Source organism: Lathamus discolor, chromosome 4 (genome assembly GCF_037157495.1).
Source record: "Lathamus discolor isolate bLatDis1 chromosome 4, bLatDis1.hap1, whole genome shotgun sequence".
In the NCBI taxonomy this organism is placed as follows: Eukaryota; Metazoa; Chordata; class Aves; order Psittaciformes; family Psittacidae; genus Lathamus; species Lathamus discolor.
The window spans coordinates 24,678,789-24,705,577 of record NC_088887.1 but is presented as its reverse complement, the minus strand read 5'-3'; the positions used below and the strand labels follow the sequence as shown (position 1 = coordinate 24,705,577).

Here is a 26,789-nt window from a genome sequence, read left to right as displayed (position 1 = left end):
AGCAAAATAAACACATACCCTTTATTTAGCATGGCATACTTTGTTACTGAATTAATAATCAAACATTATATAAAAATGATCTGAGCATTTGCCTCAAGGGGGAGCTTACAGTTCATTCTTGTAGATCCTTTGCATTTTCAAGCCATTCCAAGCTAATGTTCTTTGACAACATAACACAGCCTGACTGCAGAATGTTATTTTTGCTTTGTTTTCAGTCAGTAAGTCATTATACCTCCATGCTACTGTCCTTCCTAGGCGTCTTTGAAATCCATAGTGTGGACTGGTTTGGACTGGTTTTTGTTCTTCCTTTACTGAAAAAGAAAAATATAAACTATTTTCAGTGCATGCATGCCTTTGCAGTCCTGATTCAGGTTTGCAATCAGACCTGGGTATTCCACCCCCTATTTGGAGGACATATTTGCTGCTTTCATTGCATAGGTTCCCCATGCGGGAACAACAAAAGGGTCATGCCCATACTGCACCCAGCATAGCACCATGGTGGTGGGCTGAGGTAAGCAACTATTACCAAAGTCACCAGACCACCCTGCTCAGCTGCGCTGCTCCCAGGAACAGAGCTGACTTGTCGCGTTTTGGTTTTTCAGTGCATGTTCAACCACACTTACTCATACATGGTGGCCTTCTCACGAGATGGTTGCAGACACTATTTGACCAGGGTGGTGGAAGGCTGGGCACTTCCCTCATCTAGGGGATGTACATGGGACAGGAGCATGCGAACCCACATCAGATGTGCCAAGGGTGCAGCCCACCCACCCCAGGGAGCTACAGCAACCCTGTGCATTCACATCCAGGAGCTGCGCACCATGACTGCGGTACGCTCATGGCTTCCAGTGCATACTGGTACAGCTTCCTTCAGGGCTTGACCTGGGTTCTAATGGAGTAATGGCACATGAATCAGACTTCTGGCAATGAATGACTGGTAGAAAGCTTCCTTAGGCCAGTTTTCATTCAAAACTGTCAATAGTAGTTTCTGCGTTCGTTTGTTTGGGTTTTTTTAACAACAAAAAAGAGATTAAACTGCTTACAAAACTATGTGCTCTGCAATACTGCAAGAGTGTTCATTCTAGTCTTTACAGGGAGCCCTGAAGTACCCTGTAAACTGATGCTAGTCTTTCCACATGGCTAGCATCTCTGGTGTGACAGCTACATCACACCCTTTCCCCTCACTTAGAGAGGGTAGGTGACAGTGCACTGCAGTCTACTGAAGAGGCTCTTTGTGAGCATCTGCAGCTGTATTTCAATCAAAATCTTTTAGTCTCTGGCCAGAATATTTCACAGTGATTTTTTTTTCCCCCCAATTAGATAAAAACCAGAGGAGAAGTAGCTCTACATAATTCTGTAGGATGAAACCTGAGAGTCAAGATCCCAGCAGTCTTACACATTCAGTTTACTCCTTTCCCTGGTTGTAAATGTGAGTCTGAGTTGATTTTAAATATACTTTGAGGGAACTGGACAGAACAGTAATTTCTAGTCCCCCCAGACTTACCTCTGAAGTCCTACAAAGTAATGCATTAAGTACCTGAGCCCATTGGAGTAATTGAAAAAACTCCATTGGTTTCAGTGGACTTTAGATCAGGCCACAATGCTATAAACAAAGCAATTGCAATGAATCAAGTAGTTTCGGTGCTTCTTTTTTTACAAAACAAATTCACTGCTTCCTTCCAGATCAATACTGCAAAAACAGGCATATTGTGTAGATTAATGATGAAATGCTTTGAATGGAGATTCCTTGCCACACAGCAGGAACAGTTTCTAAATACCTTGGATCAGAACTTCTGCTGTACAAAATGAGCTTATCTTCAGCAAACCTACACTGATTTTCAACAACTATACATCTGGTTCAGGAAATAGGTTTTAGTAAGAAAGGTAAGGAAGATGTTGATATTGCTGTTTTGACCATAAAATGCAATCAGAAAACTGAGAAATATACCAGGTTGGAATTTAAACTTTCTGCAAGGCATTCAGATGATAATGGAGATGGGTCTTTGAAGCAGTTTCTCCTTGCTTCCCTGGAAGAAATGAAAGGGAGAGCATCTAAGAATGAATGAGCTGATCATTTCTACTAGCTACAGGGGTGATGTTTTGTTTTGCCTTACTACTACCCTTTAAGAGCCCAACACTAGGCAAAATTAGTCATGACCTTTCAAGCTAGGCATGTCCTGGTTGGCCATGGATTGTGGCTTTCAGAGGAAAGGTCACCATGTTGTGGAAGCCTAAAAAAGAATGAGAAGTCAGGTTCATTTTGACAGTTGGGGATCCCTCCTTCCCCAGCAGGACAAAATCCCTTTCCTAAAGCTCTATAGCATCCAGCCGATAAGTTCAAGTGGTTGCCTTTTTTTTCTATTTGCTTTTTGCCCAGGAACTGGGCATCTGTGTTGAACCAAAATGATTCACAAGGTAGGTTATACATGGAAATATTACTGAAAACAGATGGCAAAATATTAAAAAAAAAAAAAAAACAACAAAGTTCTCTCTCAACAGATAAAAACCAAAATACTTCATTTTTGGTGATACCAGAATAGCATCTTTTGACTTCAATGAATTTTAAAGTAAATTTAGTTTTTCTTTAATTAAAAACTCTGGTGCAACCCAAAACGAACACTTTGAAGGGAGGGGGAATACACACATTAAAAAATCCACAACCACAAACCAAACCTGGTTTGATTTAAATAACTTTCGCTCTGATTTTTGTACCATTTGATATACCAAACTAATCAACTAACAGAAAACATACAATTTTCAAAGCTGAATTTCCAGTATGTGTCATACAATTTTTAAGTCTTGGAAGTTCATTTGAATTACTTCTGGATGACCTGCTATAGCATCAAATAGGCCTGATCAAAGCCCAGTGAAGTCAACACCACCATTTCTATTGATTTCAGTGGGCCGTGACTCTCATTGTTTTCCCAGGAATAGTTGAAAGCTGAACTTTTTCTGGGGAGAGAAAGAGCTGCCAGAAAAGGCATGAACATGTATGTTGTACTTACCAAGAAATCCAGGTCCATTGTTATAATGGTTCCAGATTTAGAATACTTAAATAATTTCTACTGATATACATACGATTCCTTTACTACTCTTTTTCTTTGAGTTTCCAGCCTTCGACAGACCCAGTGCTGAGGGGGCATGCTTTCACAAGCAGGAATTTTCCTGCCATAAAACACTTTGAAAAGTGCATATTTTCTCCTTTTCTTTATAGGAAAGTGCAAAAAATAAAGACACAATCTAGTTTGTGATGCACACCTCACAACATCTTTTCTTTACAATTACTTATCTCAAACAGACACATTACTAAGGAGTGCTGTGATCACTATACCCTCATAAAGATACAAGATGACTTAACATTTAGAGTGTTTTTACACCCAAAATATGTTTCAGCTATGTACAGAAAATGCTAAATAAAAAGCACACAGAAAAAAAAAAAAAAAGACTAAAAGTAAGGAGGAAGCTTTTTTTCTGATTTCCTAAAAAAAGTGATATTATATTCCTTACTAGTATTCCTGCTCTTCAAGAAGAATAACAGTTTGTGAATCTTGCTATTTTGCCGAAACAGTGTTTATCCATAAAACATATTTCAGTTTAAACTTTTCTGGATTATATTACCTTGAGAATGCTTCTGAAAAAAAAATCTGCAGCATAAAAAGCACCCTTGAAAGTTTTGGAAAGATTAGTTCAGAGTTAAAAAAAGTATGTTGTCATATCTTGGTATATTATATTTTGAGAAAGAGAAAAAGAATTTTAAATCATGGATCAATACATACTCTGTTTCATAAGCTGAAGTGTTTCCTATATATATCTGTTTGATATTTCATCTATGTACACATACTTATTTACACATTTTCTTTGGCAGATACATGATGTACAAAGGAGTTGCACTGGTGTGTGGCTCAAAACATATTTTTGCTTTTTGTTTTCAATTTGTCTGCTCCAGTGGTCCATCTGTTGTTTGTATGGTATGCACACTGAAACAACATTAAGCAGCTGCAGGCCTCTTAGGTTTATCCTTGGAACAAACTGGACTTTAGGTCAAAGTGAGGCGAGTCCTCGAGTTCACCCTGTGTCAGTGAGGACCCCACTACTATTTCCCATAGCCCAGATGCTCTATCGGTGGTAATCATGGTGGAAGAGGGTAAGTAAAAGTGCTGCTAGTAGCTCAGCCTATCAAAAGGTCGGCAAAGATATCTTCTTCAGAAACAGGTGAAGTCCTAATGGCAATATACTTTGAGAACATGGAACTATTCCAGCATGTTGTGGAAAAGCCTGAAGGTGAATATTCATCTGTAACGCCTGTAAATTACTTGGATTCTAATAGATGAAAAGATGTGCATTTGCATATTTGGGGACAGATGTAAGCAGTCTTTCAGTATGAATAGCTTGCCAATGGAAACATGAATTCTGTGATATAAAACCATTATGGATTAATAAATTTTACCTTTTGTGAAGCATCTGGAAACAGCAAGTCCCAAAAGCCACCAGTATCAACAGCAGTAGTGGTATAGTAGGTATTACAACATAAATTAGATTCGGAATTATTCCTACAAGACAAAAGTTCTCATTAAGGCCTCCCATGTTGAAATACTCTTAACCATGTGAGTAAAACTCTGGAGTAAAATATCAGAAATATATTAACGTAAGCAAAAGGACATTTATACATTCCTTCTATAGGAAGAGGTCCAAAAATATAACTCTGCACTATCAAGAATAAAACAGTACTTCTTCAATTACATGCAAAACATATCTTAAGGAAACATGAATTCTGATATTTTCACTATGCATCCATGAAAGACTTCCAATTTTGTAACTGAAAATTCAAGTATTTTAACAGAGTACATTTCACAGCCTATTATTTTTACAGTCCATATATCTGTCTATTTAGTTGCCCTTACATGTTGGATTCCCACCCATGCAGGACCACAAGAGGAACAAACCCTTCTCTTGTCTCCTTACTCCTCTTTAAAGGCAAACATACACTCTCCTTGACTAACCAGGAGAGAGCTAAAGCCAGGGCTCTACAGGTCCCTGGACAAAAGGAGTGGGAAATGGTTCAAGCTAAGACTCTGTTATCTGCCTGCAATAGATGATGAGGTCTGCAACTGCCAAAACGACCATTTTTCAACAACTATATGCCCATGTTTAACAGTATACATATAATGTGTAAATTGTGGAGACTTTCTTACACATTGTCCTGTTTGAACATATTTTCACTAGCAAGACTAAATCTGAATGTTCAGGTTGGTTTTGTTCATGAGTCTTTGCATGGTTTTTATAAATATCATTATTGATTTTAAAATACAGCTCATCAGTATATCCATTCCTCTGGAGTTACAAACAACGGGGAAACTGGCTCATATCCAACCAACCAGTGTGGAAACGGAGCATCACCTTTCCATAATCCCATGGTGTAATCCTGTAAAATCCTGAGTAGCTCCTTAGAGATGTTTTATTCCTTGAATTAAGGCCATGATATAACTCTTGAAACTCAGGACTCCACTCAGGACATAAATTGCTAAATAAAGTAGCTAGGAGCATTACAGCAGGCTCCTAGGCAGTGGGTTTCCACTTTCAAAATACCAGGTGTCATCTCTGATAGAAATTTCAGCAAGGCACTTAAGTCCGCTTAGCATGTAGAGTTCCTTAAAACACAGGGTACTTGGGATAGGTACAATGCCTATTCTGCAGATAACTTGAAAATTAGGAAAGACTAATTTGTGCCTTTTTTGTGAGCCTTGGCTATCAGATATAAAAGATAATAGATGCACTGTATGTTTGTCACACATGTTGGGGAAGAGGTGGGGAGGAGATGGAGAGGCAAAGCACTGGTTACCACAGCCCAGAAGGAGATGCCCCACAGCTGGGTGAACATTGCTGAAATCTTGGATCTTGACAGAGACTAACTGGGTCAGAGACAATAGTGCAGATTTCAAGGACTGCTAGACTGTAGCTTTATATCAAAGTCTGCAGAGACACGGAAAAGATCTGTTTCCACAGTTACAAAGAGGACTGACTAAAACTCTTGAAATGTTATTCAAAAGTGTACATTTTCGGGGCATTTCCTGGGGAAATAGGCTGCTTTTCCCCCCTGACAATAATGGAAATTGTCAAAGATTAATTTAACTGAGTCCACTGTTAATATTTTTACCAGAATACTAAACTCATATGATCACATTACCTGTTTCAGTGGCAATAACATGATACTGATCTTCTGGTTTGCTTGTGTCATAAGGACTTCCTGCTGGCACTGTTGGAAAAATATCTGAAAAGGATACCAGATATTTTAGTGAGTAAAAAAATATGGCTTTTATGTTGTTAAATAAATTAATAGTAATTACATCTTAATTTAAATTGGAAAAGCAAACTTTTTTTTTTATCAAACATCATTTTATTGCAAAACTGGGAGTACATCTGGAACAAGAATTATGAGCAGTGCTATTCTGAACACCAGCCATATATTTGTTGATATTGCTCTCTAAAGGATTCATTTTTCTTATGTTCCAGTTCTAAACTATGGGCTGTAAAGCTTGAGTAATTGAGGTTCTTGCAAGCTATCACTATAATTATGTATTTACTATTGCAATTCAACTTAATGTTTCAAAATTTCTTACCGTAATCTGGCTCCGCTCTGTCTCTTAACTCTTTTTCTAAGACAATATCTGTCAAATCAATATTTGAAATGGAATGTTGAAGAATGAAAACCGCTTGTATTAAAACAGATATTTTCATTATTTTGCATGCAGTATCACAGAAATAGATACATTCTCAAAATCAATAATTGCTTAATTCTTCAGCATTTAATCTGCCTACCAAACACTTATCTGCAAACTAGTGCCAGATTACTTCTAGTTCATACTTTTGTGCTCCTTAGAAAACAACTATAGCTTATTCTGGCTCCAATTCATGGTGACCTGTGCTAGGTTACTGATTAAATCACTCAATCCCTTAATTTCTTGTGCTGAATAAAACTCCTAACATATTAAAAGTTTCATCTGTGCAGACAATCCTAAAACAGTATAGGAAAAGAAGTGTTCTTGATTAATACTTAAATCTTATTGACATTCTCAAAATAATGCTTACAGAATGTTGGCTAGGAAGCAAAACATAGCAGCACAAGTTTGTGAGGTTAAATGTCATCTTCGTGCAGTTTGGGTTTGCAATAGGCAGCCGAAAATACAAATCATGGGCAATTGGTTCTAACACATCACATAAGGAAATGAAATCACAAGAAGATAAATGATCCTATCATTTCTTGTAATGCATCAGAAACTGGAGAACCAATTGATGGCTTTGAGCTATATTACAGAGGCTTGCGAGTTTACTGATGGCTATTGTTACAACTAAAAGTTTACAAAGGCAACAGAATTCATTACTTCATATTGGGCATACGATTGGAAACTGAATGACTGTTTCAATACCATTCCTTTATCATAGGATTAGATTAACATAATAGTGCTATGAACTTGCAGTTCCAAGTGTCCTGATAAACACAGAATGCTGGGAGAAATCAAAGGAGCAATAAGGACTACTAGAACAAAGACAATTATTTCATCTACTCTGGTAAGAAGTGACTGTGTTTGGCCATATATAAAGAAAGATATGAAAATACCACAAAGAACTGAATTTCTGGCTCTAGACAGCAGAAGAGGAGGCGAATTTTTAATTTGGTTACACAATCAAACCTACAGGAGCTGGTCAGGAACTAACTGTGGCTGCAATTACCAACCTATAATTAAATTTAAGACTGATGAATGATTAATATGATTTAAAGCCAGACTGAACATTGCAACAGTAAATGCTGTCAAGGGAGGTACTATAAGAAAGGCTTAGAAAAATCCAGTTGCTACTCAGTAAGACTGCCTAATGAGCACTGCTCTTCAGCTTGCCACTGATACAACTAGATGCAATTTCATCATGGTCACTTACAACCTCTGTGTTTTGGCCTGTGGCTGGTATACCCTATACTCAAAATGGACAGGAAAGCTGTGAAAAATGATATACTCAGGTAACAAAGTGAAATTCAATATGCATGTGGCACTTTCATACTCCTAGTAAAATGGATGCATTTAGTACTGCAAATGGTTGACATTGAAGCCATTACACTGATTTGCGGCAGGGGAAAAATGTCATTTGTAAGTCTCACTAGGTTTTATATAGCAAATTCTGTTTGCTTACAAATATTATGGGACTTTCTTCAGGCAATGAAAGTGATACCATGTACCTATTTATATACATTAATGTGATAAAAAAATATTTCTAGAGAATAGGCTGTTTTGCTAAAAAGCAGAAATTCCAACAACTTGAGAAATAAATAGCTACAATTCAGTAGTACTGTATTTAGCTGCATAACAATGCCAGTCATAATAACCTACCTATATGTTGTTTGCCTTATATGTGCCATTACACCCTCGTAATCTACTTATACATAGTGAAAGAAATAAAAATTCATTTTCATTGTTACTTTTATTACTTGGTTTTCTGCAAATCCAAAATACCTGGCATTTTTTTTCAGGTTGTGAAAGCAATAAGAAAACACAATTATTTGTCATGTCTCAACTAGAATGGTAAGTAGTAACTTGGTATTACAGAATAATTACTTCACTTAAATTTGTTTGGGTTTAAAGATATGAAATATACTTGAAACTGAGCCCTTTAGCTAATCAAACCTGTATTTTCTGATATAAAAATTTTGTTAGTTTAGCAGCCTAAAACATTGCAATTGTGTTTTTATTTAAAAAAATTGTGGTCAGTTCCAAAAGTAATAAATTGCATATGTCACAGTTCCTTGAATGGCCTATATGACTAAGATAATTACCAATTACCATAAGATAGTGACACTCACTAGTAACATATCTGGGGGATGGGGGTAAAATGTGTAGGTATATCAAGCCTTCCAAGTATTTAATATTTACTTGCAATATTAATTACCATTAATATCTCCATTAAGATATTAGACTGTGAGAAAGCTATCTACCCACCAAAACTCGGGGAAGAAAATAGCCTGGACCTCTACAGACAGATAGATCTCTACAGAGAGTGTGATTATTGCTAGATCACAAGCATAGAGAAAGCAGGTATGAAACTGCAGAATTATATAGGTCAAATTGCTGCTAAGGGTAGGATTTCACATGCATTCTGACTTTCAGCTCAATTTTTTAAAAGCAGACACACCGTAAATTATTTGAAAATGTTTTCATGACCCTGCTGAAAAACATGTTTTAATTTACCATAAGTACCACCAAAAGTAGAAACTATTTCAGGCCCAGCTTGAAAGTTTACTTTTCAGGTCCTTCTGTTTGCACATAGCTCTAGTTTATAGTTCACGTTTCCTCTACTGACATACACAGAACCCATGTCATGTCTGCAAGTACAGCCAAACTGCCTAAGATCTGGCTTTTTCTGTCACCATCTGAATTAGTGTGCATCTGCTTTTTGTATCTATGAAATGCATGCACGAATGCAGAATTTTCTTCCTGCTGTTCAGAACTTCATTCCTTAAGCTAAAACTTTTCGAAACAAACGTATGTTGAAACAAACAAGTCACGTTACAAATGTGAGTTGGTATAAAATGACAAAAGTCTGCACCTAAAAGGACAATGTCTTTTTCTTCCTTTTTTTTTTTTTTTTTTTTTTACAGTAGGACCAGAAGATGTCATGGTCATTCTACTTGACAGCGAGCAAGGGAAGTAGAAAATAGCCAGTTAAATCACTCTGTGGAGAATAAAATAACTAGTGAATGAGTTACATCAAAGTAAACCTGGGAATGCATGATAGTGAAGATAACTTTGAAACATTCTAATTGGATTCAGATAAGTTTGTTTAAATTATCACTAGATTTGACATATTATATCCCCTGTTAATGCTAGCTCAGGCACCCACACACCAAAGGAACCAGTACCACAGCCCACAAGATATTTGCACATTCCCTCACAAAAGGGCAATTGGTTTTATAAGAAAGTGTCGAACCTGTGAAACATAACTTTAGTTTCACCTACCTGGACCATACTTGCAGATAAAATTGTGCTTCATGTTACATCTATCATCGTTCCATTGATAAAGGTATGGTCCTCCCAGACCAGGGTTTGCAGTTGGCTGATGATACATCACAACACAGGCTTCACTTCCACAGGAAGGTTCATCTGTATACCAATTTCTAGCAGTACACAAAGACAAATTTTCAAATTTGACAGTAAATTTCATCAGGACACCAAGGAAAGGAGTTTACATCAGAGAAGATGCGCAAGCCTCAGTGGCTCCATCCTCTTACAAGATATGCTGCATATCCTCTGTGATAGGAGTTTACGGCCTGCGCTCCACATCTATGAATTTTAAAAACCAAAAGCTCTGCCCAGTCAAAGCACCTCTGCAGAAATAACACCCTACTGCTCTGCTGTTTTTCTTCTTATCTGACTCTTACCTGTCCCATTGTCCCGAGTCCTTTGAGCTGCTGCTACTCTGGCCTTTGGCTTACTCAGGAAATGAAAGGCTTTTCAAAACACAGGGCAGAAAATGGAGCAATTTACACTAAGTAACATGCACAATCTACTTGGTGGCTGACACCCTGATTCAAGGTGGCCAGTCTTGCACAATTTGTCTTCCTCCTTTCAGACCGCATCCTGAAGACTGTGTGTAGGAGAAAAAACTCTGAAAGCCTTTCAGAGGCAAACCCATGAGATGTGAGTAAAGAGAATTGTAGGCTGAAGCAACATTATGACATACTTTCACCACTTCAAATTCAAAACCCAGCCAGCTCCCCTTTATCTGGAGAAGTCAAGGAGGGATGCTACTAACTTTGTGGGACAGCAAGTCTATAAGCTTCTTTCTAGAAGACTTGTTAGGCATTTAACTCTCCCTTTTGTTCCATGAAACCTTCTCAATAAGCAGTTTTACACACTTACCTGAATGGTGAAATACTTCCATCAGCCCACTGGTAGAGGTCAGGGCAAGCACTTGAGGTGGCTAGTCCATCACTGCTTCTCCACAACCCAATCCAGAAATCACCATCAGAAATCCCAGTGCCTGATTTAGTAAGGTTTTGCAACATGTTTTCTATTAGTTGCTGTTCAGCTTCACTTTCCAAGCTCAGTAAAGACCCACCATCAAATTCACAAGCTTGGCGGGCCTCCTGAAAGCCCACACGTCTAGACAAGTCCTGGAAATAAGCTAACTTGTAACAAGAACGCTTGAAGTCACCATAGCACACCTTTTGACCTGAAAAATATAAATAGGAGAGTGTTTAGAGTATAGTAACAAATATCACAACTGGGAAAAAAAATTATATAGCACAACATGTATACAGTGATGGAGGACAGTAGGTTTTTTCTTACGCCCCTGTCTGAAAGGACTTATGATGCCAACACTGCTGAAAACTTTAGCTTTAATTTAAATTGTAAATATCATACAGTTCACAGGAATCCATGGCTTTCTTCCCAAGGCCTGTGAAAGGCACTAAAGACTCCCACTAACTTCTAGAAAAATATTCTCTACTTTAATGACTGTACCATCAGGCCCCTCTGTTAAAGCCAGGATCTGTTTGAAGGGTATTTTCTTAACTATTTCATATTAATGGACTAACTCCACTTTTATTTCATCAGAAAAAAGTACTTACATTTCCCAATTTTAGTGGCATCGAGAAGCTAGCAGTTTCTTGATTTTGGTACCTAATCTTGAGAGGCTGTATTCAGGAGGACCTCATAGCTACTCTTTGCTATCATGTCTCTAAGGGTGTGTGGAATGAGAGTGCCTGCCCCTTTAAGCTATCTGGTCAGGGCAAAAAAGAATACAAAGAAACAAAATGTACAGGCACAAACCAGACAGGAAAACATAATGAAAAAAAAAAAAAAAAAAAAAACAAACCAAAACCCCAGAAAACCCCAAACAACCCAAAACGAAGAAAAAGCCTCATCAGACACACTAATTGGTGGGCTATCAAGAAACTGAGGACAAACAGGATTTTGCAACTTGATAAGGACTTTCGGGGTTTGGTGGGACTATGCAGTCTGCTGAGAGGCTATGTAGAGTTAGGGAATGGGGAAGAACAAAGCAGGAGTAGAGAGAAAGGGGCCAGTCACATGTAAAACAGGGTATGTGCCTGGATGTTCATCTTCTTTAGTGAAAACCCATCTCTGCCAGCTGACGAGGAGGAGAGGATTTGGGTGTCTGTTTATGTGGGATCCTCACCTGCGTGCTGTTGCAGGCAGCACCTTGTCTGTGCAATCTGTGTGATGCCTGTGCATGTGGGTCTGCTCAGCCTTGCTACTGGTTGAACCAGCAAAGGCAAAAGCACCATACACATTCCTCAGCTCAGGGGGGGCACTGGGTATTAGGGTGAACACCAGCAGCTAGACAGGAGGGAGTCCTGGGACTGGAGGAGCTGGAAGAGGTAGCCACACTCTTAACATCCCTTAACACAGCAAACAACTCCAGATACTAGCAGCTATCACAATACTGGGTACCGTAAAGATGCCTTGTGATGCTTTCAGAAAGCAGTAGATCTACTGCATTCACACCAATTTCCCCTTCCCTTTCAGAGTTACGTCTGTAGAAAGAATCAAAAGCCAAATGAAGAAATAATGTTTATTCTTTCTAGTTCTTTGGATGAGAAAGACATATGCCTTTTTCCCAAAAAGGAAAAATTACCATTATCTTCAACTAGTGAGAGTCTCTAGAGTTTATTCAACATATACAAGATGTGGAATGAACAAACTCACCTATCAGCTGCAACAACTTCAGTGTGTTTTATTTAGAGACACAGAAGGGCTCTAAATACAAGGAATTAAGCTAACTATCTTTTTTCAGGATGCAAACTTGTCATTAGAGAAGTAGAAGAGTTTCTTTTGTAAACCAAGAATTACTGAAGTATAGCAAAGTAATAGAAACTATCAGGCATTATCTAGATTACTTAGAAACCAACAAATTTTATCATTTTACTGGAAAATTCATCAAGGACAGTATATTTTCATACCATGTCAGGTTTGCATTTGAAAATCTTGCATTCATCTCCCATACCTAAGCAAACCAGAACTAACCATTCCTAAGCAATACAGAACTCATGCAAATAGCCCTTTGGCTTTACCTTTGAATGGGTTTTACCCTGCTTTACCTTGAAATTAAAAAAAGAAAAAAAAAAAGAAGTAAAAATAAAAATAGAAATAATTTGAGAAGTAATTTGACACTCGAAAACAGCAACATCATCCTATAGCTTAAGCTGTACTTAAGCTTTTTAAGCCAGTGTTTTCTATACATAAGGATAGAAGTGGGCACCAAAAAAAAAAAAAAAAAGTCTAAAAGGCACAATAAAGTTAATTCTTCTTGCTTCAGTGTTGCTTCATTTTTGTCACTAATGATGAGTAGCATACTTGCCACAGCAGGCTGCATACAGCACAAGACCTGACTGAAGAGTTCTCTATATTTGCACAGAGAATAAGAAGACTGTATCAAAGCTGCATGAATATAGGAACATTAAAACAAGATTATCTAATGACTTTTAGTTAAATGTGAATGTATCTCTTATTTTGGGCACCTTTTTTACCATGGAAAGCTAAACTATAGGGGCAGTACCATATTTAGTTTTCGAGTGTTTCGTATAATTTTTGTAATATTGCTGAAAAATAAAAAAATCTCTGAAACCCATTCTTTATGATACCCTATTAACTTTCACTTGGGAGAATGTCAGTAAGAAAAGTGTCTTTACAATCTCATTCTTACTTAGGCTTGGCAAACAGGCATCTGAAGAGTCACTTATAGGTAGTTAATCTGCCAAAATAACACAGGAACAAGAATAATCTAATGTAAGGACAAGTTTGTGCCACACATAACTATGGAAAAGCCAGGATCTGAGATCAGGAAGACAGCACCTATTTGGACTTCCTCTGAAAATGTCCTAACAATGTTGTGTATGTCCCAGGTCCTCTCCTGCCATTTCCTTTTGTCCATATATATATAGGTTAAAGCCTTGCTATCAATGAATGCTTTCACCAGGGGGTGTAGCAGTAGGGTTTAAACTGAAACAGGGGAAGCTCAGATTAGATATAAGGAAGAAGATCTTTACTCTGAGGGTAGTGAGGCACTGGAACAGGTTGCCCAAAGAATTGGTAAATACTCCATCCCTGGCAGTGTTCAGTGCCAGGCTGGACAGAGCCTTGGGTGACATGGTCTAATGTGAGGTGACCCTGCCCATGGCAGGAGGGTTGGAACTAGATAACCTTAAGGTCCTTTCCAACCCAAACCATTTTATGGTTTTATGAGTCTAATGTAGTAAAAGCCATAGTCTTAGCTGAGCAAAGGTGCTGAAGAATCAAAGGAAGACCCTTTGCTAGAGATGCATGTAAAACAATGGATTTCTCCATAAGACTTATTTAAACAAAAAAAAAAAATTCCCTATTATCAAAGAAACAAAGTGATAACAAAATACTCAAAAGTAGTAGGTGCAAGAATGAAAGCTGCATGTGAAATCACAGCTCATTCACTTCATCTATAACACTGCAATTCCAATTTTGTTAACATGATCATTTATTTTTCCCAGGACCTCTGTCTCATTGACAGTATAGAGAGCACAGTGAAGATGGAGCTGATCAACATTTTTATCTTCACCACAGTGTGGGTGACAATGGCTTATTGCCAAAGTACACATAACAGTGCAAACATCCAAAGGATAGCACTGAATTATGTAGGACATTAATTGCTTACAAGGAAAAGGGACCACACCTCTCCATGTAACTAAAGATTGGATTCAGAACATTAATTCAAGATGTGTAAGCAGATTTATGGAGAATGCTTTATCCACTGCCTTGTTCTTTATATTTATTGGGCAATTTTTAGAAATAAACTCTTTCACGATTCATTTTATTTTGTACACACACTCCTCCTTGACACAAAGTAATAAGTTATGAGCAAATTCAGGTATCAAAGTATCCCTGTCATGATTTCAGTTATGCAGAAATGTTCAATCCACTGAGATGAATGGGCTGGCCACTACCCATCTCAGTTCCTATGCTTGCCTCCAACTCATGGGAAAATAGTTTTCCATCTGTAACACACACATACACACAGAGACTCATACTGACAAATGGCACGTGCTGCTTGAGCTGCTTGTGTCCGTAAGCCATAAGTTGTGATGTATACTGGTCCAGTATGGAGGTTGCATTGGTGTTAAGGCTCAACTCCATCACTCACACCAAGCTGAGGAAACCAGGTGGGACTGTACAGAGCAGTGAGGAGGACAGGCACATGTGATGTACAATGGCAGCAGAGCTGCTCAATAGGTGTCACTGCAGCCTACAGTACATGCCCAGCTTGTCACTGTTGTGTACTCATAACAGGAAACCCTCTTGGAGCCATCCAGAATGCAGATGTGAAGGCCCAAACTCTAAAATCAAGTATTACATAGTGAAAGAATTGAACAAGTTAATATTTGCATACAATCTAACTCCTAAATTACTTCTCTCATTTGCTGCTCTCTATAGCTGTGGCAATAGAAATTATTTCCTTCTTAGAGGCTGATCACTTGTGCAGGAATATACCTCTACAAAACAATAGAGAAACCAGCAAGAAACCAAGAAATATTTGGCACTTATCCAGTGTGAATGAAGTATGTGATGCAGAGTAGTAAGCTTTCTGCAAGAAGCTGTGATTTTCTTTCTGTTCTACTTAATTTAGTCCCTGTGTTTAGGCAGTGACCTAGTCTGAATCTTCTCTTTCTTCTTTTGAAGGGGACTTTCATCTGCTGTAGCAGAGCTAGTTCAATGTGTTAATGGAAATCTGCAGTTGTGCCTTAATAGCTGGCAAATCAGTTGACGTTTTAGTGCTCTTCTCGGAACGTGTCGAGATGTTAAGTTTCCAAGCTTCATTTTTTACAGCTTTCTTGCACTACTAATTTCTAAACTACAAAGCAGAAATTTAACAATGAAAAATGAAATAATGGACCACATTGTACAGTAGACAAGCTAAGTATGGAAACATTTACTATTGACTATTTTACCTTCTAACATCTTGAAGCAGACAAGATTCCAGCATTAATTCTAATGCAACATTTGCTATTTCAACTGAATAAATTGAATTCAATTTTTTTTCCTTTCACAATTTATAGAAATTATGTTTGTAAGCCAGTCTATTATTAGAATGAATCAGGCTAAGATACTACACAATGGGAATAAATATTAGCAAGTTAGGCATTTACAACCCATCCACAAAATCTGCCCTGCGATGCTTGAGATGGAAGAAAACATGAAGGAAAACAGTGTTTCACTACAGGTTATCCAGAAATGAAAATGCATGTTATTGTATTTAGTTCTCCTTTCAGCATGAGACCAAAAATTTAGTTTAGTAAGATCTAAGAACTCATTCTTACTGTCTTTCCTGCTTCCAAAACTGCAAGTTTCGATCTCCTCAGTGTCCTTAATGGAAATGTCTCCAGGTTTGTTCTTTCTATCCCTTCCGTGAACACCAGCCATACAATACAGCTTTGGTAATTTCCCTCAGCCTTAGCAGCTCTAGCTGCCTACTGCGGAGAACCTGATCTGGCTGAAAACCCCTTGCACTCGCTTTGTCTCACCATCCCATTAGGTGAAGAAAGCAAGTGTACAGTACTTGCTCTAGTAAGTGCTAGCTACCATTTCCATCTATATGAATTAGTTTTTGTCTTTGCATGTCACACAGCTGATCCAAACTATAATGTTTTGATATCAATATTAAAACAAAGATAGCTTTTAGCTGAAATACTGGATACTTAGCTAAAACATTTCTGCAGGAAGAAAAAAAAAAATATCTTTCAAGAAAAGGAGAAATGAGCAAATTCTCAGCTACTATTTCAATCAATTATGTCTCCGTTCTGTTTTAATAATGATGCTTCATTAAACAGAAATAATAGGTTCTTTGGTCTGTCTTGACAGAAGTTATAACAAAATGTCATTTCAAAGCAAAATTACTGATAAAGTATCCAGGCTCAAGGACTCATCTCCCTAAGAGCATCAGGCTCAGTCCTAACTATTACATCCCCAAGGACCATGAGGGGCACAAAGGCTATCTTGAGTAACACACATGATTCAGCTGGAAGTTTTGAACATGTCAGATAGAAGATAAGCTCCCTGCTGGTAAATCCCATCCCTCTTCCTCTTTATCTTCATAAAATAACCTACAGTCCAGGGTCCGTTACCATTAGCATCCACCTAGATTAGAGGGGAATAGCTGCTGCATGTGCAAAGCATATGGAGATAAGGAGGAGATAAGGAATGCACAAATGCAGGAAAGTCCATTATGTCTTCACACTACCACTTTCTTCTTCTCAAGATAAAGGGTTCAGCAGAAAACAGAGGAGCATTTTGTACAAAGAAATGTGAAATATTTAACAGTAACCAGAGCCCCAAAAGCCAGCATAATGCTGATGGAGGCCACTGAAAATAAAGTAACAAAATAAAAATAAGAGGGCTTAAGTGAAAGTGATCATGAAATAATAGCAAGACAGAAATCTATGGGAATTAACCAAAATATTCCACTGGTCAGATAATATTTCTCTGTTTGTATTAAGATAATTATTCTCTGCTTGCCTTGGTGTTGGGCTTGTGTGATGACACTGACCTCTGAGGCTGTATAACCAGCATGCAGGACACTGGGCACAATTTGTTTACACCTGCCTCTGTGTCACTGGGTGCTCCATGCCAAGGCCCAGTAATGCACTTCAGAACACAGTCAGTAAGAGGCTAAAAGATATTACATTTTCCTAATCACATTTTGATTCAAAGCTGATGCATCTTGTCAATTGACCATTGTATCATCCAGTCAGATTTTATGGGTTCAGCTGCTGATCATATTTTGCTGTATTATGTTACTGCAGTTGATGTTCTACTATATCATATTTGTACCCAACTACTGAATTTGTTTTTTCTGATGATTCATATGACTTTAAAAAAAATACTGCTATAAGATTTCATTATTATATTGCCTTCAATTATGATAAAAGCAAATTGCCATCTTCTCTACCAAAATTTGTAATACTGAAGACACATCATTCTCCAGTTGAGACAATATTCAAACCACAGGTGTTGCCCAGCTCACACTTCTGAGTTCACAAATTTGCCATTCAAATACAAACTGGTATACAGATCTTATGTTAGCCTGTATCTATCTGTATTAATATCTTTATAGCTAACTCTTACATACCTTAATAGGCATTTTTTTCCTCCCAACCTCCTAATAACCAAGCCCAAACACAGAAGATACATCTGTTATCTATTTCTACTTTTTCTGGATTAGAGTTTAGGTTCAATTGTCATAACAGTTTGTTTAAAGGTTGTTTTTTTTTTTTGTGAAAAACTTTCAAAGGCTCCAAGTCCCTTTTAACAGCTTAGCTAAAATAATTGATGTCCAAATTTGCCTATTAAGTAGCTTTATTTCAAGTATACATGTGTAGAGACAATTTGTATGCATCTTATCATACAGTCATTAGCATGTAGACAATGTCTAAGATGGTTTAATAGAGGCTGGCTCCAAACTCTCTTAAGCAAAACTCATCCACAGCCAGACTTCTTACAATACTTGACATAAGGGAGACCCTTTCTTGATGAATTCTTCGGAATTAACATGTAAAAACTATAGATGTATAGACAGCATGTGTGAAATCATAGGTAAAAGGCAAATTCTTTCTATTCCGTCACAGGCCAGATAACCTATCTTTAGCCATTAACCATTCATATATTGTGAATTAGCAAAGATTATGATAGAGGTCTTCAGACACCAGCCAAACAACCATCTCTAGGATTAATTCAGCTCTTGCAGAGAGAAAACAGGGCAGGATGGAAGTTTTAAGTAAAAAGAAAGCACTGCATTAAACCATTCATAGATTTAGTAGTCATTCAGCATATGAAGCTACGTAAGAAGCATGTCCCAGCCCAGTCTGTTTTATTTTCTCTTTTGCCATGGGAATCGATTTTCACTTAATTTTTTTTTTGCCGAAATAGAGCAAATTTTCACCTGTATGTTGGTCTTTACTAGCTAGTTATGCTGATGTGTTTCCAAGGGCTTTTGAGGACAAGTAGTTATTTTGGTTATTTCTGAATCACAACTGCTCTCAATAGATCCAGAACAGCTACATTTTTACAAAAAACCAAGTGATCAGAAAGGGGAGCTTGTTAGTAAAGGAGCATTGGGCAGTGCTAATTTAAATGTTAAAGAATATCACTGATCTCTAACACCTAGATTTTGCCATCTGGCTGAATGCAAATGCAATTAAAATGAAATCTGATAGCTTCCCTGCATTTTGCTGCAAGATAGCTGGTTACTAAAATAGATGGTTAAAAAAATTACATATAAACACTGATGACAAGTACTGAACTAAATAGATTATTTTAGTGGAGGTTTGTTAAAGCCTCCATGTGCTCAGAACCTGCACTGTTCTAGGTCTTGGAAAGATGCAAGCCAGGAATCCTTGTCTTGCAAAACACAGGTAAGCTTTTCATCATGTTGAATAAAGTGCTGGGAGGATTTTTCTTCCCCAGAGCAGAGAAGTTTGCCTGGATTTTTAAAATCAGGAATGTGGGGTTTCAGATAAAGGCGTGTTCTTGATGTGCTGGCAACTTGAATACCTGCCCACATGAAAAGCTGCCATCTTCACCAAGCAGTGATAGGATTATTCAGTCATTTAACAAAGAAAATTATACACACATTTATTTCTTAGTTAGCTTCTCAGCCCTGGCACACATGGCAGGGATGTCAGGCCAATGATAATGGAGCTGTAAAGAAGTAGCTTGATGTCTAAATCTCATTAGGAGTTAATCAACACTTCGACATCCATAATTACCCTTGCAGGAAAACATACAATTTCAATTATGTAAATCAATACAGGGTGTTTTCAACTGGAAAATAAATATCCATTTTTATGAAACAGTTCTAGTCACCGATTTGAGTGATAGGTCAGTGTCAAAAAAAAAAAAAAAAAGGAAAAAAAGCCCAACTATAAAGTATTTCCCAAGAACTACTTTTTTCTCCCCAGCCAGCTCAGTAAAACTCTGACAGTTTCCCTTTCTTCTACATGAAAAATACCCACTTTTTGGCAGCAGCTCCATTTCATTATCTAGCACATCATAAATTTAAAGCCTGAGATCCATTTAGCTTTTCCTGTAATAGCAGTTTTCCATTCTTCTGATCATGAGAACTTTACAGGTGTATATATATGTCACAGGGCTGATCATGGCAGAGAGCCACTTGCTTCTATAAGGGGCCAGTCCACAACTGCACCGTCCTAAGGGTTCATGAAAAGTGCCAAAACAGTTGCTAAGACAACATCCTAAAAACAGCAAGCTGCCTTCTCTTTTCCCGTATTAAAAAGAAACCAAGACTGGTGTCAGAGCTATATTTTTCTCCTGTCTTTGCATGGTCTAGCAACATTGTCACTGTGAGCAATGCAAGCTCCTTAGCATTGGCATCCTCAGAGATGATAGACTTACATTTCAACATGGTACAATCTGCATCTTCTCAACTTGTAAGAGGAAAAAAGTCACCATGAGCATAGGACATGGAATAAAAACATACGTACTCAGGACTTCAGTCTCCCTGACAACAAATTATGTTAAAAAAAAAAAAAAGTATGAAAAACTACCCAAAGTATAACACTCTCCATGGGTATAAATAACACTATTCAATTCCACTGATCCAAGCAGACAAGCCAATGATAAACCCCAAATGTGAACGGAATCTCTTTGAGCCTTTTCAAAATAAGATGAAATATGATGTGTTAGATAGATTTGCACATCTACAAGACTACTCCAGGGTGTGTATTATTCACACAGGACTAAAAAAAAGAAAACAAAACCAAAAGTCTTATATACACAAACACTAACATAATTTTTCTATATATCATAGCCTAAAGACACACAAGAGTGTTCCATCATTTCAGCTGTATTTTTATGTACATATATATACATATATATATAGAGAGAGAGAGAGAAAGGAGATAAATACTGACACAAATACTGACAAAACTGGCAAATTATGTCCCTTCATTAGTAGCTTTCTGTGTAGCTCTAAAGACCAGAACAGGCTTCCCAGATACTTTTAAGACAGACATAATATGGCAGCTAGTAAATTGTTGTTAGCATGTTGTGGAATAGACTTGGCAAAAACTGTCAAGTCTGAATGGCTTAAGTATAATATGTACCAGCCTAGGGGAACAGGAATATTCTTACTCTCCTGTCCCAAACCAGCAGACATTTTCACACATACCTAACTTTATATACCTCAATAAACTCCTCAACAGGATTTCTCACAGGCATAAACTTAAGCACTTCTGACAGCTCCTGCTGATTGCTCATTTCTTGTGTCTAGAAGAAAATAGTTCATAGAACTTTAGTCGTTAAAATATATTCTTCATCAGTCATCATTCAGAGCAAGCATCATCCATTCTCTTACTCTTTTTTAGTGGAATTTGAATGCCTTTTTCCAAGTGTATTTTCACGGATTTGTTGTCAAGATAATTGTATTTGCCATGAGATGTAGGTAAAATGTATATATATATATGGATGTGAAATTATATTTATTTCTGTGGCTTATGGACTTAAAGTTTCCCTGGATGGACCAAGTTATATGCATCTTAGTACATGATTGCAACAAAGTGCCCATCTTTCTGCAGTGGTTCAACAATTCAAGTTCAAAGGAAAGTAACAGGCAAATCCTTGCTCATTCACCTTCTACTAAAAAACTAGGGGGGGGGGGAAACAATCCACATAGGATCTTAGAAGTGGTGACAGTTCACTTAAAGCAAACACAGAAGGGACCTTTGAGAGGAAGAGAATTAAGTTAGAATGTTTTTCTCTTGGGTAAATGATCCTTTATTGAGAAAGTCAAATGAAGGTAAAGCACAATTGGTTAATTCACGTAACATGTATACAACCCTGTATGGGACAGAACTGTTGAGATATACAGTGGGATTCATCCTTGCCAAAAATTTAGTTATTCACAATGTACATGTCTATAGCTGAGCTGGATCCCTGACCTCACTGTGTAGACAGCTGAAAGAAACAGGCATTTTTATGGTGTAGCTGTAGTATTTTCCAGACCTATTTTTAAGTGAAATTAACCCAGCCTACAAATACTGATTTTTTAACTTCATTGCTTATAAAATGAATCAAGAGTGATTAGCTGTTTACCGCAGCTACATTTAAATCTAGTTAGAGCCATGCCAACTTTTTAGTTAGGACTCATTATTTCTTGAGACTGGTTGGAACTGAAGGTCCAACTGTGAGTGGTGAGAGTAGGGACTGCTTCAGCAAGAGGCTCAAATAATTGCTACCAAGAAATTGCTACCAAGGCATTACTTCATCTCATTTCACATTAGTACTATACATTCTTTTCTGATTCTTGAGAGATTTCCAAGTAGAAAGTCATTATGAGAGTTAGTTTCAAATAGTAGTGCTGTACATGGCACTTTATGAACCAAAGCATGTTTTCCTGCAAAAATCTTATACTCAAGGCTTGTTGAAGCTTGAGAAGAGAAGGCTCTTGGGAGACCCCATAGCAGTCTTCCAATACCACCAAGTATTTATCTACCATCATCATCTCTGGTTATCAAAACTATATTAGGCAAACTGCTATGACTCTTAGATAAGAATACAAAGTATCTTTCTACAGGTTATTATGGAATTTCCTGGTTAGAAGCAAGCTGTGTTTAAACAGAAATAGGTATTATACCCAAGAGTCATCACTTTATTTCACTTTAAGAACCTAGATCATCAATTTGTCCCCAGACAGACACTGCTTAGGATAGGTGCATAAGGAGACTAATTAATTAAGACATCCTGGAGAGTTAAGTGCCCAGCTTCACCAGCAGTCATCAGAGTTTCAGCTTTAATGATTTTTGAGACCTACAACTGAACAAAAAGATCCTGTACCATGTGGTCATGCATACCCATTAAAAGCTTTTCTAGTATGGGAATTAATGCTGGGCATTCACAACAAAATGTTATGCACAATGCACAACAATGTATACGTATCCTGTAGGTGAGACTAGCAGTGTGCTTTCAAATTACACTTTCTCAAATTCTGAGCTACAAATGTAAGTGTAGCTAAAAGTTAACAGTCCATGCCAACCAACAAACAAACAAAACCCACTGAACAAAAACAGTAGAATGTTTCATCCACAGAACATACTGAAAGTCTGACAGACAAAACTCAGGTGTAATAAGCAGGCCAAGCCAACTGAACTAAATTAAATTGTGCTTTTTGAGAAAGGGCTTGTTATCTCTATTCAATTCATTACCAATAAAGATACTTCTTTAATTATCTTACTTTACAATACTTTATGACCAACTCAAATCTGGTCATAAGCTGTGCAAATGAACATATCCACATCCTTAAAGGCAACTGAAGCAAGTAAGCCTATAGTTTAGGGGCGACTCTTGCTGTTTCACGGTTCACCAAATGTTTTTCTGCATTTAATACTTCACATCAAAATAGATACCTATTGCTTTAAAATAACGTATCAGTTTTTAATCTGCCAGTGACGAATAACAGTAACAAAGAGCCAATTTTAAAACCCATAGAAATAAAAAAAGACAGCAAACAGCAGTCATTAAGCTATAACATCTATGATTAATATATAGCCAGTTAAATGATTAGTAATAAGATTAGCTTGCATCTTTCTGCCCAATAGATACTTAAAGTAATTGCATCTTTGCAAATTGCATTATCATCACTTCATGTTCATTGTGATGTCATGGGACAGCAAGGCAGACTCAGCAGTTTCACCTGAGCCTGCTTTGATTTTTTTCTTTAAGAATCAATTCTCTGGCAACACTAAATATTCTGATGTGGAGGCTTGTGAGCACTGCTCTGAAAACATCTATCTAACTGCACTAAAAATTACAAGGCATTTGTATTACTTCTCTCCAACAATTCCCAAATTAAAGATGACAAAGAAATAACACCTAAATGTGAATTGTTTGATGCCAATAACCATCTAAATTACAACCTAGGAAAATTAACAAGCTTATAAAAAAAGAAACAGAAAATCTTTACCTAAGGAAATGCAATTTTGAAAAGTTAGAGCTTTCCTTCTCTGCTTTCTTGACACTGTGGTTAAAATGGTTGCTACTTTGCATTTAGGCCTGCTACTAACTTTCTGCAGTAAATGCGCTTTCCACAAGGTCCAATCAGCAGTCAGATCAGTTTCAGGTATACTTTTAATGTGAGTAATAAGAATTACACATTTAATTTATTTGGAGTGAGAACAGTGAGATTTCTATTTATTCCAGGTTATCTTTGAAGCATAAACCAGCAGTTTGTCAGAAACAAGTCTGTTAAGATGTAGACTTAAAATCTGAAATGAGACCCTGCTTAAGCCCAGACTGATGGTTCTTCGATAATACAGACAGATAATCTAGGGGGAAGTCAGGTGGGCAGCAAACACTGCCCAATGATTCAAAACTACTATTTCTTGTTTGAAGAAATACCAGCTACTACTGGCACTAGACTGGTCCATGTGCATGTGACAGGAAAGGGGTGTGGTCCTTGGGGGGGTGGGGGTGTGGCTGGGGAGGAGTCCTGTCAGTACATCCGGATGTTCTGGCATAAGCATGCTAGTTATCTTTGGCTGTTATAATCTAAAGAATCTTTATCTAGTGAATACAACTTCAGCTAATACCCGATAGCACATACACGGTTCCTTTTGTGAGATGCTTAAAATCCTCTTCTATATTCTACCAGCCAAGTATTAGCTGCATAATACAGTGACATGAGACTCATCATATGCTTTGAAATGCTTCAGGGAAATATGGGGTAGAGCCTGCATCCTTTCAAAACCCCGAAGCCTGATATGCATCCAGGAACAGCTTGACTAAGCACTATACATATACTGCACATTGTTTAAAAAGCTGCACATCTACTCAGTTTGCTTCTGATGGAAGATTAATGGACAGGACTTCCTCAGCCACACATGGACCCTTGCGCTGAGGCTAGTAATGCAAATTGCATCTTGTGAATGAGTAATCTTCACTTTTCATTGAAGTAACAGTGTTACACAGTATCCATAGAAATTGTTAAACTAAGAGCTTTGCAGTATCACACATGACTATAATTCATAACAGTGACTATAATTCACATAACAGAGATACATGAAATATTCCAGGGTACACTTCAGGCACTGCTACTTAGTTATTGCTTCCTGGAAGATACAGTTTCACCAAAAGTCCAATTGCACATCCCGGTTCTGCACAGGAACCTGCTTCGAGTAAGACATCACCAAAACAGTCAGTGACTGTACTCCAACAGCAACTACAAAAATTATCTGAAAGCAGGAACCAAATCTTTGCTACAAAAAAAAAAAAAATCTAATAATAATAATAAAAATAAAAAATTAATAAAAATAATCTCAACATACTACCATTACAGCCTCTGAAACAACTGTATACATATCATGCGCACTGTCCTGGAATCAGTCTGTAAAAAGGCATGTTCTTATATATATATATACACACAAAGATTTACACACACAATTTGTGAACAAGTGTGGTCAAGTGTGTAAATCTTTGTTTCAAGGCAAATGTACAGATGTGCTTGCACATACAACATGCCTCTCCAACAGCCTGTCAGCTCTAGCTTGCAGGGTTTGCTCCAAAGCAGAACCTGCAAAAAAAATTCAGCAGCTTCTAAACATATGCACCTGTGTGCTGGAAACACACAATGTGATCCCACAGCTCTTCGGTTAAACCTAAGCTCAAATGTTAGATAGATACAGGTTTCTGAAGTTCTGTCTTCCGCTCGGTTTTGACAGTTGTAGATACACCTGCACATAACAAAACTATTTACAATGTATGCTCTTAAAAGTTTGCTTTTACCTCCTAGCTACTTTATAAACAAAGAAGAAACATTCCTGTATAGATGCAAACAAATCTCAATGTACAGCCGTTCCTCAGAAAGACGCTGCAGCAAGCACACGCTCTTTTCTTTTTAAAGAATTAAAACGGAGCTACACGATGCAGGCGATCAATCACACCCCAAACTCTGCCTGTACAAGAGAGCAACCCGTGTCGGTGGGAGCTGACTCAAGGCTGCTGCAGAGCTCCTGCCCCGAAGAGCCACATCTACCTCCCTAGCCCCGGAGAGCCTCGCGGGGCCGGCAGAAGCTGCCCTGTGCCCTGGCTGCTGCCGGAGCCTCCCGGGACCTGCCGAGGCGCAGGGGATGCGCCAGGAGCTCGGGTCCCCTCCGCAGCGACTTTACAGCAAGTGGGTCATTTAACGAGTGGGTTCGCTCCCAGGTGCTCCCCTCCGTGGTTCCTGCTCCTCTCTGCGATGAATCCCCCACACCGGCCCCGCACCGACGCCGGACACCAGCCAGCCCCACGCCAATCCCCATTCCCGCAGCACACCAGCCCCGGCACTCACCGCTGAGGACGCGCCCAGCGAGACCCCCGGGCCCGCACAGCACGGCGGCAGCCAGCACCGCCGCCAGCCCCAGCCCACCTCCGGACCCCATAGCGGCTGTCCCGCTCCCCTCCAAGAGGCGCTTAAGGCAGGCCGATGCCTGCCAGTGAGGAAGGGGCTCCCGCCCGGCTCCGCACCTCTTCCCGCCAGCACCTCTCCTCCTTACCGTGGCCCTGCCTATATCTGCTCCCCAGCAGAGGGACGGCCCAGCCGGGCGCCTGGGGCCGCCCCCGCCCCCGCCCCTCCGCAGGCCCCGACGGCGACAGGACCCAGCCCCGGCCCCAGCCCCGCCGCAGGAGGGGAGACCCCGCCCGGGAGGTGCGCCTTCGGGGGCGCCGTGGGGCGGCGGTCCTGCCGTGTAGCGGCTTGGTTTCAGG

At 38.5% G+C, this 26,789-nt stretch overlaps 1 protein-coding gene across 4 annotated transcripts; it reads right to left on the bottom strand.

The window, feature by feature from the left end:
- Positions 1-132: 132 nt before the first annotated feature.
- Positions 133-26,550, bottom strand: CHODL (chondrolectin). Of its 4 annotated transcripts, none has more exons than XM_065675674.1 (8): positions 26,374-26,550; positions 10,905-11,217; positions 10,002-10,159; positions 6,618-6,665; positions 6,185-6,268; positions 4,448-4,550; positions 2,159-2,231; positions 232-311 (listed from the first exon to the last, which is right to left on the bottom strand). In XM_065675674.1, the coding sequence occupies exons 1-7, from the start codon at positions 26,462-26,464 to the stop codon at positions 2,162-2,164; spliced, it is 867 nt and encodes a 288-aa protein (XP_065531746.1). In that variant the 5' UTR covers positions 26,465-26,550; the 3' UTR covers positions 232-311; positions 2,159-2,161. The 4 variants fall into 4 exon arrangements, with proteins under 4 accessions (XP_065531744.1, XP_065531748.1, XP_065531746.1 ...); XM_065675675.1 differs by lacking the exon at positions 232-311 and adding an exon at positions 1,998-2,027; XM_065675672.1 differs by lacking the exon at positions 2,159-2,231 and having other exon boundaries at positions 133-311.
- Between the last annotated feature and the right edge of the window lie 239 nt (positions 26,551-26,789).

Bases quoted from the DNA above. Each gene is read 5' to 3' on its own strand.
- CHODL (XM_065675672.1), bottom strand. From the start codon at position 26,464: ATGGGGTCCGGAGGTGGGCTGGGGCTGGCGGCGGTGCTGGCTGCCGCC. The intron at 6,269-6,617 runs GTAAGAAATTTT...TATCCTTTTCAG, and splicing joins CAGAGCGGAGCCAGATTACG to ATATTTTTCCAACAGTGCCA. The intron at 312-4,447 runs GTAAAATTTATT...TTTCTTTTTCAG, and splicing joins TTCCAGATGCTTCACAAAAG to TAAAGGAAGAACAAAAACCA.